The 18,802-nt window shown below is 35.8% G+C and overlaps 1 protein-coding gene across 12 annotated transcripts in view; it reads right to left on the minus strand.

Annotated features, from left to right (window-relative positions):
* Positions 1-18,802, minus strand: part of VPS13B (vacuolar protein sorting 13 homolog B) — an 866,934-nt gene that overhangs the window by 817,141 nt on the left and 30,991 nt on the right. For all 12 annotated transcript variants that reach the window (XR_002823075.1, XR_002823074.1, XR_002823076.1 and 9 more), the window contains exon 4: positions 7,833-7,953. Coding sequence is in view for 9 of the 12 variants with exons in the window: in XM_023726045.1 (XP_023581813.1) it covers positions 7,833-7,953 (121 nt within the window). In the remaining 3 variants the exon portion in view is untranslated. The remainder of the gene's footprint in view (positions 1-7,832; positions 7,954-18,802) is intronic.

Raw genomic sequence — 18,802 nt, forward strand, 5'->3', positions numbered from 1 at the left:
ATGTTGTGGGGTTGTTAACCAATGTCATAAAACAATATGTGTACTACTGTTTCATGAGAAACTATTTGTTCTGTAAGCCTTCACCTGAAGTACAATTAAAAAAAAAAAAAAGCAAAGCAAAGAAAAAAATTAACATACAAACTGTTAATTAATTTAAAGGAACATCTACTCTTCTATGAAAATAGACACTATAGTAATTCTATAAATAAGTCTTCCAAAAGAAATTTTAAGAATCAAAATTTTCAGTCTTAGAATGTACATTACTCCATGCTATTGCTATTCAACACACAGTGGTTAAATATCTTGTTTCTAAGAAGTCAAGTCAGAATGACCAATATGGGTTTTCCTATTTCTGATGATTATGTCATCTATATGGAATTCATAAAAACTCCTTAAAAGTTCTTGAGTTTTTATTATTTTCAAAACAGAATAAACTCTCCAAGATAGCATTGGAGAAAACAATAATGCCAAGTAATAAAAACATAGTACTATAAATGTATTTTAACCGACAGAATACCATCAATGGATTTTTCATCTACTTGTTAATATCGCCCTTAGTTTCTCACCATAAAATTGGCATACAAATTGAGATGAATAAGCCAATTCACTAAAATAAAAGAATCTTTCTTGCGCTAAAGTAAGGCTAAATAAGAATAGTATGCACCTGTTCCGACTTATCTACAAATTCTTAAAGACACACTTAGGAATGGATCTTATTCATAACGTGGGGACTATCTGCATTTGTGTGATAGCAGCACTACCTAAGTAAGACACTCATGTTCTTCCTTTCGTTTAGAATACTCTGGGTCTATTCTCCCTTCGTTCAAGCCCAGTATAAATGTCATCTCCCCTATGTCCTCTTCTTCTATGTCCCCCTCCCTCCTATCCTACCCATTAACATTAAGGAGACTTGTCTCTACCACCTTTCTTGGGCTTATATTACTACTGTTATTTCTATGTGTATATCTACTTATCTTCCCTGCTGAAGTATGAAATCCTAGTGGGCAATGATTATATCTTCTTTCTCTAATCTTCTTAAATTAAATGATTTATGTCAAATAATTGTGGTTACAAAGGGACAGCATCTATATTCAATTCATCTTGATGTGGTCACCAATGAGCCACGTTGCTCAAAATCAGGAATTCCATGGTTGATGACTTGGTTAAAATAAAAAGAAAAAGTCAAACCCATTCCTATCAAGTCGATTCCAATTCATAGCAACCCTATAGGACACAGTAGAACTGCTCCATAGGATTTCCAAGGGGTGGCTGGTGGAAAACAGCCAAATTTGTCATTAACAGCTGTCTTAGTCATCTAGTGCTGCTATAACAGAAATACCACAAATGGATAGCTTTAACAAACGGAAGTTTATTCTCTCACAGTCTAGTAGGCTAGAAGTCCGAATTCAGGGCACCAACTCCAGGGGAAGGCTTTCTCTCTCTGTCAATTCTGGACGAAGGTCCTTGTCTTCAAGCCTCCCCTGGTCTAGAAGCTTCTCCGTGCAGGAACCTCGGGTTCGAAGGACGCACTCTGTTCCCAGTGCTACTTTCTTGGTGATATGAGGTCCCCCTGTTTCTCTGCTCACTTCTCTCTTTTATATCTCAAAAGAGACTGGCTCAAGACACAATCCAATCTTGTAGACTTAGTCCTGCCTCATTAACATAACTGCTGCTAATCCCATCTCATCAACATCATAGAGATAGGATTTACAACACAAAGAAGATCACAAAGTGTTGGACAATCACATATTACTGGGAATCATGGCCTAGCCAAATTGATACATATATTTTTGAGGGACACAATTCAATCCTTAACAGCAGCCAAGCTCTTAACCACTGAGCCACCAGGGTTATGCACAGATATTTTATTTAAGGAGGGACATTTAATTTAAACAGAAAGACTACCTCTGTAAATAGACTCCCCAGAATACCTTGGCAAGGTAGGGTAAGGAGATATATAGATATTACCTAAAAACATCACAGTCCAGTTCTTTGGTGTAAAACTAATCTAGGTTTTATGCACCATGATATAGACAATTAATGCTCAAACAATAAAAGGGAAAACAAGTTCTTTTTAGTGTTATTCCTTTTTCTGGAAGATTCAAATTGTTTCAGAATAAAAACTTATTTTAAAAGGCTAAGGGAATAATAAGGAGTCTTTACTGTCAATGCAGTACAAAGGTCCAATAAAACATGAATTAAAAAGCATCCATCATATTTGACAACTAGTAGGAAAGTGATGAGAAGAAAATAAAATAGTAGAAAACGGTAATCCCAAATGAGCAATAAAATACATGAGTTAGCGTTTTCCATCTATAAAAGTTTCAAAGAAATGTTTCTTAATAATAAAAATCAGTAATGGACCAAAAATGTGCTTGTATGAAATTACTGGTACAAACTTTTCACAGAGTAATTTGTCCATACATGCCAAAAACCTTAAAATTGCTCATACATTTTCACTCTATAAATTCGTAAGAATTTGTCCTAAGGAAATAAAAACATAGGTGCAGAGATTTACCTACCAGTAAGTTTTTAAAAGCATTTTATAAAACTGAAAATGACAAATAACCTAAATATCAAACAAAAGGGAATTAGTTAAATAAACTATAGACTAGTTATACAATGGAATACATACCAGTGATTATAGTAATATTGTAAAAGAATATTAATGGCCTAGAAACATGTTCCTAAAGAAACATTAAATTAAAAAAAGGCAGGTTGTAAAAGAAAATATTTCTGTATGTGTGTACGTGTGTGTGTGTGCACAGAAAGAAAAGAGTCTCTAGAAGGATCTACTGCAAAATGTTAACAGGTTCCTGTTCTGGGTAAGATAATGTAAGCAGATGCTAACCTGTCTTTAAAAACAAACGCAGCCACAAAACCTACAGAGAATGTATGAGCAGCTATTTCAGGAATCTGAAAAGTAAACAGCAGGCATGAAAGGGGAAACACAGCAATGTAAAACAGGGCTTGCAAGGATAAAACAAATCCTAAAATGGTAGATATAAATTAAACTATGACAACAATTACATTCCAATTTAATTTTATTGTGGTCAGAGAGAATGGTCTATATGATAATGATTTTTTAAAATTTGTCAAGACTTTCTTTCTGACCTAGTCTGTGCAAATGTCTGAAAATATTCAATGTGTGCATCAAAAGAATATACACTGTCTTATCTGCTGGGTGCAGACTTCTAAATATATCTACTAAAACAATCTTCTTATTTTTTATACCAAAAGATTCAAGTTTGGGGGGGGTCTTTTATTTTTTTCTGCTTGACCTATCACATTTCAAGGCTATGCTACTAGCTGCATACCAAGTCACAATATATATTTTTTGGAGAACTGTGCCCTTTATTAATAACTTAGTGTCTCTATTAATTATATCCATTAATACTTTTTGCCTTAAATTTTATTTTATCTGATTCTCATACTACAAATACAGACTTATTTTTGGCTAGTATTTGTCTGGTATGTCATTACCCATCCTTTCATTTCAACCTTCCCTGTCCCTTTGTTTTATGTATATCCTTTGGAAGTCTCACACACCTGGATATAATCACTGCTTCCTTTTCTTGTTGCTGGGTGCTTACAAATCAGTTCCGACTCATAGAGAATCTATGTACAACAGAACAAAACACTATCCAATCCTGTAACATCCTCACAATCATTGATATATTTGAGCCCAATGTTGTAGCCACTGTGTCAGTCCATCTCATTGAGGGTCTTCCTTTTTCTCGCTGACCCTCTACTTTACCAAGCATGATATCCTTCTCCAAGGACTGGTCCTTCCTGATAATATGTTCAAAGTACCTGAGGACAAAGTCTCACCATCTTCACTTCTAAGTAGCATTCTGGCTGCTCCAAGACAGATTTGTACCAAAAGAGATTTGTTCGTTCTTCTGGCAGTCCATGGTATATCCAATATTCTTCACCAACACCACAATTCAAAGGCATCAATTCTTCAGTCTTTCTTATTCACTCTCCAGCTTTCACACGCACATGAGGTGACTGAAAATACCATGCCTTGGGTCAGGCGCACCTTAGTCCTCAAAGTGACATCTTTGCTTTTTAACAATTTAAATAGATCTTCTGCAGGAGACTTGCCCAGTGCAATACGTTCTTTGATTTCTTGACTGCTGCTTCCATGGGCACTGACTGTGGATCCACGCAAAATGAAATTCTTGACAACATCAATCTTTTCTCCATTTATCATGATGCTGTTTACTGGTCCAATTGTGAGGACTTTTGTTTTCTTTATGTTGAGGTGCAACCCATACTGAAGGCTGTAGTCTTTGATCTTCATTAGTAAGTGCTTCAAGTCCTCCTCGCTTTCAGCAAGCAAGGTTGTGTCATCTGCATATTGCAGGTTGTTAATGAGTCTTCCTTCAGTCCTGATGCCGCTGTCTTCTTCATATAGTCCAGCTTCTCAAATTATCTGCTCAGCATACAGATTGAATAAATATGGTGAAAGGATATAACCCTGACTCACATCTTTCCTGACTTTAAACCATGCAGTATTTCCTTGTTCTGTTAGAATGAATGCCTCTTGGTCTATGTACAGGTTCCTCATGAGGGCAATTAAGTGTTCTGGAATTCCCACTCTTCGCAATGTTACCCATAATTTGTGATGACCCACAAAGAATTCTCTGTGTGAGATCAAACTGACAACAGCAACTCAAAAGGTTTGATGGGAAGCCTAGGGGGCAGTGAGTTGAAGATAATGGTGATGGAAAAATTTGGAAAAGGATAGTGTGAATAGCAGTACAACTGGAAGAATGTAATCAATGTCACTGAATTGTACATGTAGAAACTTTTGAAATGGTGTAACTTTGGCTATGTATATTTTCACCAAAAAAAAAAAAAGGGTCCTCCAAGGTTGAGAAGGGAGAGTGCTGACATGTCATGGGGTTGTTAACCAATGTCATAAAACAATATGGGTACTGACTATTTAATGAGAAACTATTTGTTCTGTAAACCTTCATCTAAAGTACAATAAATAAATATATCTATAGATAGATAGATTAGACAGATAGATTAGATAGATTAGATAGATAGATTAGATAGATTAGATAGATAGATAGATAGATAGATTAGATAGATAGATAGATGATAGATAGATAGATAGATAGATTAGATAGATGATAGATAGATAGACAGATAGATAGATAGATAGATAGATAGATAGATGATAGATAGATAGATAGACAGATAGACAGATAGACAGATAGACAGATAGATAGATAGATAGATACATAGATAGATATAAATGTCTATCAATTTGGCTAAGTCATGATTCCCAGTATTGTATGGTTGTCTACCATTCTGTCATCTGATATCATTTCCCTGTGTTGTAAATCCTATCACTATGCTGTTAACGAGATGGATTAGCATCAGTTATATTGATGAGATCTACAAGATTAGATAGTGTCGAAAGACAATCTCTTTTGAGATACAAGACAGAGAAGCAAGAAGAGAGACAGGGGGACCTCATACCACTAAAAAAGCAGCCCAGAAGCAGAGCGCATCCTTCAGACTGAGGTTCCTGCAAAGAGAAGCTCCTAGTCCAGGGGAAGATTGATGACAAGGACCTTCCTTCAGAGCCGACAGAGAAAGAAAGCCTTCCCCTGGAGCTGATGCCCTGAATTTGGACTTCTAGCCTAGTGGACTGTGAGAAATAAATTTCCCTTTGTTAAAAACATCCACTTGTGGTATTTCTGCCATAGCAGCACTAGGTAACTAGGACACTAAGTGAGTACTTCCAGCATTGCATCAGTTTGCTGAAATATCTCAGTTGGGAGTCTGTCAATTCCTGGAGCCTTGTTTTTCACCAACGCCTTCAGCGCAGCTTCCTTTTAGCGCCCATAAAATATTATTAGTGCTTTCTTAAAGCTCCACTTTTGTTTCGCTTTGTATTGTGGTTGGCAGTTTACAAAGTCTCCTATACTAAAAAGTTAATTCTTTGATGGCAAAGACAGCTTTCAATGAGTGGTTTAGCATATTCTGATTTACACAGCAATAAAGATTTAGAGAATTAAACAGCCTGCCTCAAATGCAATATTTTAAAATTCAATCTAATTAAAACAAAATGAAAGTTCTTCAATTATCACCTTTTCTGTAATAAAATATAAACAACAGATATTTTGAACATGAAACACAGAATAATAGTTTGAAGCATAACCTATTTAAAAATGGATCAGTATACTAATGAGAAAGAACACCTGTGTGGCAGAGATGCCTGGCTATCCATCAATAATTTGTGCTCCCCTTTCCAGTATGTGGAATTGTCAGAAAGATGAGACTTCCTAGCAATACATAATATCCAAGCAAATAGATTTCCTCAACGGAATCTGAAGACAAGGGCTATGTATCACTTCCAGCCTGGGGTTATTAAGCCTGGATGAGTCTTCTCCAGAGTCCCTAGGTGGTGCAAACGGTTAATGAGCTTAGCTGCTGACCTAAAGGTTGGATGTTAAAGTCCACCCAGAGATACTCAGAAACACCTGGTGATCCACTTCCGAAAAATCAGCCACTGAACACCCCAAGGAACAGAGGTCTGCTCTGACACACATGGGGTCACCGTGAGTTGGAATCAACTCAATGGCAACTGGTTTGGTTTGGGTTTGGGTCTTCTCCAGTCTCTTTCTTCTTGAAACAGGCTAAAAACACTAGAATCCAAAGTTTGGCCTAGGGGACAACAGAGCCTCAAGACAAAAGGAGCCCGTGTTCCTAGTGAAACACTATCTTTGGGCTGGTACATGAAGGACTAACACTTCAGTTGTGGTGGTTGCCACTGAGTCAACTCCGACTCGTGGCAACCTTATGTACAAGAGAATGAAACATTGTCCAGTCCTGCGTCATCCTCACAATCATCATCATGTTCAAGTCCATCTTGCAGCTATTGTGCCAATCCATTTCCCCAAGGGGCTCCGATGCCCTTGTTGGCCTACTTCCCTACTTCACCAACATGATTTTCTCCTCTAGCGACTGATCCCTCCTGATGACTTGTCCAAAGCAAGCAAGTCAGTCACTGTTCTGTTGTGATGCTGATGCAGAAGATTTTCACTGCCTAAATTTCAGAAGTAGATCAACAGGCCTTTCTTTCTAGTTTATCCTAGTCTGTGTACGCTTTAAATCGGTCAGATTCAAACTGTTATGACCCCTCCCTAGTACAAATATTACATCAGAAGCCAGAAAACAAGCATATTCCAATGTCAACTACACCTGACAAAAAGAGAGTGACTGATAAACAAAACCAAAAGAGAAGAGACTGATAAACAACTCCTAAGTGAAAAGGTCAGCAATGAATTTGGCCACAGAGCTGCTATAGTAATGATCATTTTTTTTCTTTCATTAAAGGCTTATTAAGGAACAGTTATTTACAAGTCACTGTTCCAGGTAAAGGAAAATTTCAAGAAATGAGATACATGATGTATAAAGTCCCTTCTTATTAAAAAAAAATTTTTTTATGATTCCATTAGTGAATTTATAGCTTCCATAAACTCAGAAAAATCCATTGTCTTTTCTCTGTCACTAGGCAAAAGGAACAAAGAGACTATGAGTGGGAAATCAGAAACCAATCTTTGCATGAAGAGCCTGTAAGAAAGAAACTCAAGAAACAACCTGCTGTAGAAGATCAAAATCTGAATGAAAGTTGTTTCTAAGGGCTCTGGACCTACTGTGCTCTGAAGCCATGCAGCAAACGCGCATGTGAATATAGCCCAAAAGTTCTATGACACTAAAAAAGATTAGAAGTGTATATTCTATAAAAGGCTAAAACAATGATTAGTAACAACTGAAATTTTGGTTTTACCAATCCTATTAGAAGTTACCTGGTGGTAAATCAGGATCTGTGGGAGCAGTCTGCTGAATCCTTCGAGGTTTTACTGATGATTTTGTGTTCTCAGCAGTAGTACGGTTGGTAGAATTGGAACCACAGCTTTCATGGTCATCCTAGTTTTGTTTTCAAGAAAAAAAAAAGAAAAGCATCAATCATCATTCAAGAATTAGGAAAAATTTTGTTGAATATATGCAGCTTTATGGCTGAATACATGCAGTTCTACAGTTACTAACTAGATACACTCTTCTCATTTTATATTTTTAGCTCTAAAAATCTACATAACCAAACAATTTTCATAATTTGCATTCTCAAACAGCATTTAAAAAAAAATAACTAGTAGTTTAAAATCACAAATTCTTCCTTTCGTTAGCTGATACCAAAAAAATTACCTGATGACATCAAAAAACAATTTTATTTAAGGCTCTTTCAAGAGAAAAGACTATTTAATGAAAGCTTTTAAACACTTTCCATCTCTATCAGAGTACAAAATAAACAGAAAGGTCTTAATTTTCCCCTCTTTGTTGCTTACATGTTAAGATTCTCACTATGAGTTAAGACTCTATGCTGTCTTCTGAACTGTCTATAATGATTATTCTTAATCATTCTTAGAATCTTTTATATCCTATTTAACAATGTTTAATGAATTATTACTCAGATAGACATGAGATTTGGAATGGGTTATGATACATATAGTATAGAAACATAAACAAATTATACATATTTTTTAAACTTATTTCCTTATTTATAAAACGTAAAATATTACTTTTCCTTCCTTGATTCATTTACATAATGAAATTATATTTAAATAATACTCTTAAGTGCTAATTGCTGGATTAACAAAGATAAATTAGATACAATACCTATCCTCAAGGATTACAGAATATATCCAATACTTAAATAATTAGTGCTACGACAGCAGTACTTTTTGTTTGTTTATAATTCCGACTGGAAGAACCTGAGAGGTTAGGCCCTAAAAACTGAGTATAGGAATTTTTTTAGGTTAAGAATGCAGCTTAAATAGGTGGAAAACTATAAAAAGCAAAACCGGAGCACGTACAAGGGATGATAATTAGTTGAATAAGGTCACAGCATACATTAAGATGGAAGAACACCACCAAAAGCCAAAGGCATAAATCGGTTCAATAAAAATGGAGTAATGGTAAGCACTGCAGAGATGTTCTCAGTCACCCTCCTAGTTGATATTTTTCTGGATTTGATAATTAGAAGGAAGCTGCCAGTAACCTTTAAGAAAGGAGATTTAGTAGTTCCAGAACACTGACAGAGGTGGGAACTGTAAATGAGTAGCTCAAAGAGCGAATGAGAAGTTAAAATTAAATCAATAAGCATAGATTGCTCTTTCAAAAAAGAAGGCCATGAGCAGGAGGAAAGAAATGGGGTACTAATACGAGGTAAAAGCATCTGGTATCTTTTTATTCCTTGTCTTAAGGATAAAAGAGTATATTTTTGATTGAAGGAAAGATGCATGTTAGCAGTAAGAGATCAGAAGTATCAACTCAAAGGGTAACTGATAGTGCACTGTGCATCATCAATTCCTTAAACAATAATGAAACTATTTTATAATACAACAATGGTGATAGATTTAGCTTTTCTATCTTATATATCTGAAGCAAAACTTTCAAGAGCAGGTACAAAAAGCATAATCACTAAATTTACCAAACAAATAGGGTACTTAAAAAAAAAACAAACAAACCCCAAACCTGATGCCATTGAGTCAATTCTGACTCACAGCAACCTTACAGGACAGAGTAGAACTGCTCCATAGTGTTTCCAAGGAGCAGCTGGTGGATTCGAACTGCCGACCTGTTGGTTAGCAGCCGTAGCGAAGCAAATAACAGCACTAAGAAGACTTCCTTAGAAAACAAAAATTCTTATTTAATACTACACTGAGAAGTATATAATAATAAAAGATAACTCTTTTACAAGACAGCATGGCTTAAGAAGCTAGTGATGTATCAGGAAAAAACATTTGTTTAAAAACTTTAACACAAACAAAAAGTAAGAGGTTTGCTATAAGACAAAAATGAAAGAAATTTTCACATAAACTGATGCTTATCTTAAGTGAATGCAATAAAAACTTCACAGTGTTTCATTCCACAAAACAACTTCACTATTCAATCTTTTTAATAACATCTTTGGTTATTTTAGAGGAATGTTGTGGTCTTTAAAATACTAAAAGACTACTACTATGAATAAAACCTTACTGTAATTACATTTTAATATCCTTAAAAATGACTGTAGTCATACACTACTGCACAATGTTAACATTAAAAGCACACTATTAATTTTTGAAACGTGGTTGTCTCAAAAGCCCAGAAGTAAAACATGTTCATTAAAGAGATGTGAAAAAATTCCAAGTGAACTGCCAAAACTAGCATAATTATGAAAATATTTAACACTGAAACCATTTGAAATCACATAATGTATATAGGTTACAGTGATGTCATAATAAACATTCCAGCCAAAACGCATTAAAACTACTGCAGTCCAATAAATCTGGCATACACTAGATGACAAACATTTTAAAGCAAAAGAGAGAACAAGTTATTTTTATCTTATTTTTAAAAAGTTATTAGCAGCAACTGTTAGGGTAAAGGGTACAGACTAAATATGACTTTTCAAATAGTATTAAAGAAAATATGGGGAATAAAGCTTCCCTGCAAACTACATGTTTTTATCATTCAAAAGGAAAACAAACTAAATAACTTTATTTGCTTAAAATTTATAATAAACATGCAATTTTAGGACACTTTAAAAATGATCATTAATCATGTTACTCATAGAAATGTGTACTATGAAACAAACATCACACCAAATGGGTAAGCATATCTTTCTTAATTAAGGTTAGGATATTATGTTTGCATACATATGATAATCATAAAATGATAATTTTAACTTAATTTCTTTCAATTACATTTTAATTGTATCAATTACAATTGGGCTTCCATTCAAATCCTGCCTCAACTAAATTAAATAAAAATAAAACAAGAATAATTATTTACTATCAAAACTGGAATTACTTCCATAATTAGTTTTGAGTTCATCATCTTCTTTTAACCATCGTTTGGACTAAAACACATTTCTACTTCACTGAAAGCCTCCAATTATTAACAAAAGAAACTCTGCTCTCAAAAGTACAAGCTAAAATATTTTGAGATAATTTTTAATCCCAAACACATTACAGTTATATTTTTCTTATTTAGGTTAAAATTTTTCCAAAATGTCTGAATATATTTCATGGCAAAAGAATGTTTTCTCTTGGGGACCACATAGCTATTTCTGAAAATACTGCCCTTTGCTCCTATGAAACAAGCAAGAATATCATTTCCTTACAGAAGTTCCTAACAGAGGGAAAATGTGGCTTACACTGTGTGTAAATAGATCCATTAAAACCTTTTCCACAGACTTTCATACTGTCAGACCATGGGTTCATGTTGCAAACTCTTCACCTTAGACTTCACTGTTGTTGTTAGTTGCCACAGAGTCAGCTTCAACCACTGATAATGCACAAAACGTTGCCTGGCCCTTTACCTTCTTCAAGATTGTTGATACGCTGCAGTCCATTGTTGCGACCACTGTGTACTTCGAGTGCCTTCCAGCGTACGAGGCTCATCTTCCAGCGCTATGTCAAGCAATGTTATGTTGTGATTCATAGGGTTTTTTCATTGCCTAATTTTCCACAGTAGATCACCAGGTTTTTCTTCCTGTTGTTGATGTTGTTGGGTGCTGTCGAGTCAATTCCAACTCATTTTCTGACATGCATTTTGATCTTTTTTTTCTTTCCTGTCTTTTTAATGACCTTTTGCTTTCTTCATGTATGATGTCCTTGATGTTATTCCACAACTCATCTGGTTTTCAGTCATTAGTGTTCAATGTGTCAAATCTATTCTTGAGAGGTCTCTAAATTCAGATGGGATAAACTCAAGGTCGTATTTTGGCTCTCATGGACTTGCTTTAATTTTCTTCAGCTTCTACATGAACTTGCATATGAGCAGTTGGTGTTCTGTTCCGCAGTCGGCTCCTAGCCTTGTTCTGACTGATACTGAGCTTTACCATTGTTTCCTTCCACAGATGTAGTCAATTTGATTCCTGTGTATTCCACATGGCAGGGTTCATGTGTACACTCACCGTTTACGTTGCTGAAAAAAGATATCAGCAATGAAGATGTCATTGGTCTTGCAGCAATCTCTGGCATCATTTCTATTAACAAGACCATATTTTTCAATTACCAATCCTTCTTTGTTTCCAACTTTCACGTTCCAATCACCAGTAATTATCAATGCATCTTGATTGCATGCTTGATCAATTTCAGACTACAGAAGTTGGTAAAAATCTTCAATTTCTTCATCTTTGGCCTTAGAGGTTGGTGTGTGAACTTGAGTAATAGTTGTATTAACTGGTCTGCCTCGTAGGCGTATAGATATTATCCTATCATTGACAGCGTTGTATTTCAGGACAGATCTTGAAATGTTCATTTTAACAATGAATGCAACACCATTCCTCTTCAATTTGTCACTCCCGGCATAGGAGACCACGTGATTGTCCAATTCAAAACTGCCAATACCAGTCCATTTAAGCTCACTAATGCCTAGGATATCTAGCTTTATGTGTTCCATTTCATTTTTGATAACTTCCAATTTTCCTAGGTTCATACTTGATACATTCCACATTCTGATTATTAATGGATGTTTACAGCTAATACCTCTCATTTTGAGTCGTGCCACATCAGGAAATGAAGGTCCCAGAAGCTTGACTCCATTCACATCATTAAGGTCAACTGTACTTTAAGGAGGAAGCTCCTCCCCAGTGGTATTTTGAGTGCCTTCCCAACCTGAGGGGCTCATCTTCCAGCACTGTATCAGACAAGTTCTGCTGCTATTCATAAGGTTTTTCACTGGCCAGTTCCTTCAGAAGCAGACAGCCAAGTCTTTCTTCCTAGTCTACCTTAGTCTGGAAGCGCCGCTGAAACCTGTCCATCATGGGTGACTCTGCTGATATTTAAAATACTGGTGGCATAGCTCCGTATCACAGCAACACACAAGGCACCACAGTACAACCAAAATAAAATTCTGTCCTACTATATTTTAATTCAGTCAAGGACTTCTCAGTATTCTAACAAAGTGAAAAACTCTCTTACTTTTATAATCTCCTCTAGTTCTACAAAATAATGTTAAGGAGCACCATTCTAGCTTTGTAAATTTCAGGGTAGAAAAAGAGATGCTTGACCATGAATCATATACAATGACACTACTCTCTAAACTAACCAGAACATAACCAAATGAATGTTTTGAAGAAAAATCTAATATTTAAAGGCCAACAGTGAATTCAGTTTTAGATATGTGGTGTTCCTACTGAAGAAACATTATCCCAAGCTGTATGTCCACAAGGCAGCTGAATATGTACTGTTGTTGTGTACTGTCGAATCAATTCCAACTCAAAGCAATCCTATACGACAGTGTAGGACTGCCCCATAGGGTTTCCCAGGTTTGATATGTTTAGAGGAGCATACTGCCAGGTCTTTTCTCCCACAGAGCAGCTGGTGGGTTCAAGCTGTAGACCTTCTGGTTAGCAGCTGAGCACTTAATCACTGCATCACCAGGGCTCGTTCAAACATGTACTAGTAGAGATCAATACAGAGATCAGAGTTAGGTAAGTGGGAATCATCCAAATAGAAGTGATATTTGAAACTATTAGATTTCCAATAAAAAGAAAATGATTTCTATTTCTGGTAATATGAAAGACTAGATAAATGGAAACATTATGAAGGAAAAAAAATGATAGCAATAAGTAAAAAAGAAAAAAATTTTAGCCAGGCTCAAAGCAGTAAGTCAGGCTAAAGAGACAAGCTAGACTCAAGGTAAAAAAGCTGGCAGAGGAGGCAAGGAATAAAGAGGACTCAAAATGGTCCATGTAAGGCAGGGGACCATTACCAGGCTCACCACTTGAAACCAGGTATGGAGTGAAACCTTCCACTCATGATATACATCAATTTCAGAATAGCAATTATCTCTGCGGAAGGAATTAATGAGACGGATACTGAGATCTTTACAGACCACATCAAGTATACCAACAAACTTTTATTTATTAGGGAAAAAAAGGCCTAAGATAAATATGGCAAAATGTTAAGATTTATTAAACCTATGTAAGAAGTACAAAGGCATTCATATTATTTACCGAAATTTTCTGTAGGTACAAAATATTTCATTATAAAAATAGTTTAACACATACATAATTAAAAGTAGTAAGAAGGTGAATTGACACTATAGAAATAATAGTCACCAACATGGATAACAGGTTTGAACAAAGACTATAAACTGTGGAAGGAAAACATAAAGAAATGAAGGTGATTAGGGAAAAGAAAATAAAGCAGACAGCCAGTAGAGAGGAAACATGTAGGTAATATACGTCTCTAAAATGAAGCACCTGAAAAACGGAAAATAAAACAAAGGGAATTAGCTTTTACTATTTATTTACTACAGTACCACAGGAATTATTTTGCAGCAAGCATTACTTTGAAAAAAATCATAAGCAGTCTAACATTTATCTGATGTGATTATTAACTTCGAAAATTAGTACTATTCTAGAAAACTCAGGACACATTACCAAACTATGTACAATGGAAATAGAGAATTAATATTTTCACAGAAAAAAATTCATGTAACCATACCAAAAATCTTCAAATTTAACTGGTTGGACAGAAAATTTCTTAGTACTTTAGAATCTTAATAACCTATTAACAGGATATAATAAATCACATATTTTAACATAATCCAAAGGACAGAGAAGAAATTCATGGAAAAATAAGACAATATTATTTCCAATGTATTAATCTTTTTGTTTTTAAGTAAACTACACATGTCTAAAGATTTCTGCCAATATTAGTCCAATCTCCTTCTTAAAGACAACACACTGAATACAACAATATCTCTTGAGCAATTCTGAGTATGACAATATCTAAGAATCATATCTAAGAATGATAATGGTGATGATAATTATTCAGCAACAGTAAATTCATTCTGGGATCAACCTATAGTGAGGTCGAGAATGCATATGTGTGTATGTGTACATACATACACACATGTTGTAATTAATTTTTAATAACATTATTAACTTGTTTTTAAGAGTGCCAATATTTCAGTATTACTTAATCAAGATTCCAGTAATTTAACATTAAAGAAAACTTTACCTTAATAAATAGTCTGCTTCTACATAAAGATAAATATATGCAATAACTACACTGTACACACTGCAAATGTCAAGTAAACTATTCAATATAAATGTCTTCAGGCTTTTAAAATTTTTGGTAATCACCAACATGCAAAGTCCTATCATAATAATTACGGAAATTCCTATCACAATAACCAATCTAGAAAAAGCAATATGACATTTTTTCACTATTATATGCTTTTAATTTTAATTGCATTGAATGTTATTAGAAATGATCATGTACTTTTTCTGTAAAAGGTCAGAAAATAAGTATTTTAGGCTTGCTGAGTCACAACTACTCAATGTTGCGGATAAAGCATGAAAGCAGCAATAGGCAGTACATAAACAAATGACAGTAGCTGCTTTCCAATAAAACTTTATTTACAAAAACAGGAAGCAGATCCACAGGTATAGTTTGATGATTCCTGCTTTAAAATATCTGTCTTCATATAAATGGAAGGATAAACAAGTATTAAATCAGAACTTGCTTTGTAACCAGATGATGTCACTATATAACACATAAAAGTCAGATTGCAAATTCATCTAACTTGTGAGGGAATCTATGAAAAAGCTACAGGGAAAAAAAGAATAAAATTTATGCTTAGCAGAAGTACTGCCAAGAAGACAAGGCATTTCTTTTCTGTCGTTCCTTTACTAAGTTCTAACGAAAGAATAAAAGTTTAATAAGACAAAGGAGAGCAAATGTCAGTAAGAAAATAGGCTGAAGAGGATTCTTCTAAAAGCCCAAAGAGAAAGAAAAGTATAAACATTTCAGGGAAGAAAAAATATATGTAACTGATCCATAATATTAATATTAAACAAACAGCATATTCTGAACATATGAAAAACTAAATGTTAAAATATAGCCAATATGATAAAATAAGATTTAAAAGTAACGTGGGAAAATGATATAAGGGCGGGGGGACTGGAAGCATCTTTTAATCTTACATAATGCCGAAAAAAAGAAATTTGGGAAGTATTCAGTGTATGAGGAAAAAAGACTGCATTTTAGATACATTTTCAGTAAAGCACTGAGGAATTTCTCAATAGTACTACTGAAGCTAACTGAGATTTTAATGAAACATTTGAAGGTAATAAAAAAGTTAAATCATACACTATAACAATAAATAAGTATAAAATTTATAAATTCTTAACTATTCACGTTATGAATCATCTCACTTTTGCTATGATGGAGACTTTGGTACCCAAAGGAAAGCTAGAGTATGAATGTGCTGCTAAAAAAGAAAGAAAAAAGCAAGAGCCATAATATTTACTGTGTTCTTCTTTAATTTAAATAAGAAATACTTGATTATCTTGTAGTTTGAAATCTATCATGAATATCTATACTCACAAATACTTTAAGCAATGGTTAAAAAAAGATATGAATACATATATCTGTTACAAAAGAATAATGCATTTATATCTACTAAAATTTTTTTTATTAAAATTATATATACATATAATACACTTAGTTTTCAGAGCCCACACGCTTTAACAATTTAAAGTCTATTATTTTAACTTAAGAATAACGATCATGAGTTCCGGCAAAATGGCGCTCTAGGCAGAAGCACCATGCCATCCCTCCAGAGCAAAGATCTGAAAAACTAAGCTGAACAGAGAATACAACAATCCTGAAACCCTAAAACATCAAATGAAGAGATAAACAACTCAACCAAGCACCAAATGGAGTGAGAAAACTGACAGAGAACGGAGAGCGAAGAGATTCATGCAGAGGTCCCCTACAAGCTAACACAGTGCGGACCCGCCATCTTGGACTCCTTTCGGAGACCAGCAAAGGGGGTACGAGAAAGGAGCCTCAGGGAGCGTCCAGCAGGAGACAAAACACCCGGTAATTTGCAATATATGCTTTCCCACCCCCCACCCTTCCTCACCCCAACTCGGCCTCCTCTGCTTCCCGCAGCCACAGTATCTTGTCTGAGAAACACCGGCTACTTGGATTCCACACACCCAAACGGGCCGCCTCTCTGAGTGCCATTTGTTGGCTGCTGGTGTTGCTTTTTTCTGCTTCTTTTGATTTCTTTCTTACCTCTCACCACCTCCCCCTCCTTTCGCTCAAATACCTGGCTCCGTGCACCATCTTTGCTTCTTCCTGAGGGGCTGCAGAGCTCCAGTAATTTCTGATATACACTTTCCCACACCCCACCATTCTTCACCCACACTCGGCCCCCTCTACTTCCCGCGGACACAGTCTCTTCTTCAAGAAACATCAGCCCACACTAGCTGGCTCTCTGAGTGCCATTTACTGGCTGCTAGTGTTGCTTTTTTTCCTGCTTCTCTTGATTTCTTCCTTACCTCTCACCACCTCCCCATCCTTTCGATCAAATACCTGGCTCCGTGCGCCATCTTTGCTTTCTCCTAAGGGGCTGTGGAGGTCCGTTCGAGCGTGGGACTGCTTCCAGGAGTCGACTGCCAAGCTGGTGGGATGCCGGGGCTTTTGTTCGTTCGTTTGTTTTGAACTGTTTGTTTCTTTTCTTTTCCTTTTCTTGAGTTGGGAGCCCTCTCTAGCCAGGCGGAGCTGCGTGGCAAGGAGACTCCCCCTCGGCTTCCACAGACGTGCAGAGGGAGCTCTGAGGACATTTTTTCTTTCACTGCTTTTATTTTATTTTTTCTGCTTTTTTGGGGGATATGCTTTTTCTTTTTTCTTTTTTTTTTTTTTAATTTCTTTTGTTTTCTTTTCCCTATTTTTCCCTTTTTGTCTTTCTTCATTGCTCAGGTTGTCCTCTCTATATCATCCTGCTCTCTCTGTTCCCTGAATACCTGGCGTTGTATACCTGTATGCCTTCTCGCCAGGCTGTACTGGAACACCTGAGAGTGACTTCCCCAGACCTCATACCTGCACCAGTGGGATCCCTGAGAACCTTGTGGTTCTTTAACCTTTCCGATTTTTATTTATTCATTCTTGTCTTTTCTTCCTCTTCCCCTTTCTGTTTTTCTCCATTTCATACTCTCTCATCTCTCCACTCCAGGCAAGCTCCCTTAGCATTCTTTCTTGTTTGTTTCTATGCTTTTGACTCCTGTTCCTCTCTTCTCTCTCCCATATCCATCTTAGCTCCACACATAACGATCTCTCCACTACATCCTGCCTACCAGCACCGTGCGCTTAACATCACACCACAAAGCAGCACAGACATGGCCTACTGGAACCTGCCCTGCACTGATTACCGACCCGCTCTCATGGCTGTAGTGAGGGCCACAAACAACCCATCTCAGTAACTCCTCTTCAGCTAGACCTGCCCTGCCGTACCATATCTGAGTGACTGACCCTGCCAGTTGGAGAAGGAGACAAAAAGTATTGTGCCCACAGATGAGCAAACAACAAAGAACACACAGTCCACCTGCACAGACATAGTCAAATAAAAAAAAAAATAAAAGGGGGGGACGAAACAAGCAAATCTACAAACAATAAACGAAAAAATAACTACTGAATGCCCGAAAAACAGCAGACAATATCAAAACATTTACAAAAACAGGACAGGATGGTTCCAGCAGGCGTCCAAAAAAAAACATCAAATGACTCTCCACTGGAAGACAATGCACTAGAACTACCTGATAAGGAATTCAAATCTCTAATACTCAGAATTATCCAAGAGTTGAAGCAAAAAGCAGAAAAACATGACGAAAAATTAGACAAATTCATTGAAAATACAGACAAAAAATTGGAAGAACTCAGGAAAATAATGCAGGAACAAAATGCCAAAATAAATTCACAACTAGAAA

This window comes from Trichechus manatus, unplaced genomic scaffold (assembly GCF_000243295.1).
Source record: "Trichechus manatus latirostris isolate Lorelei unplaced genomic scaffold, TriManLat1.0 scaffold00009, whole genome shotgun sequence".
NCBI lineage: Eukaryota > Metazoa > Chordata > Mammalia > Sirenia > Trichechidae > Trichechus > Trichechus manatus.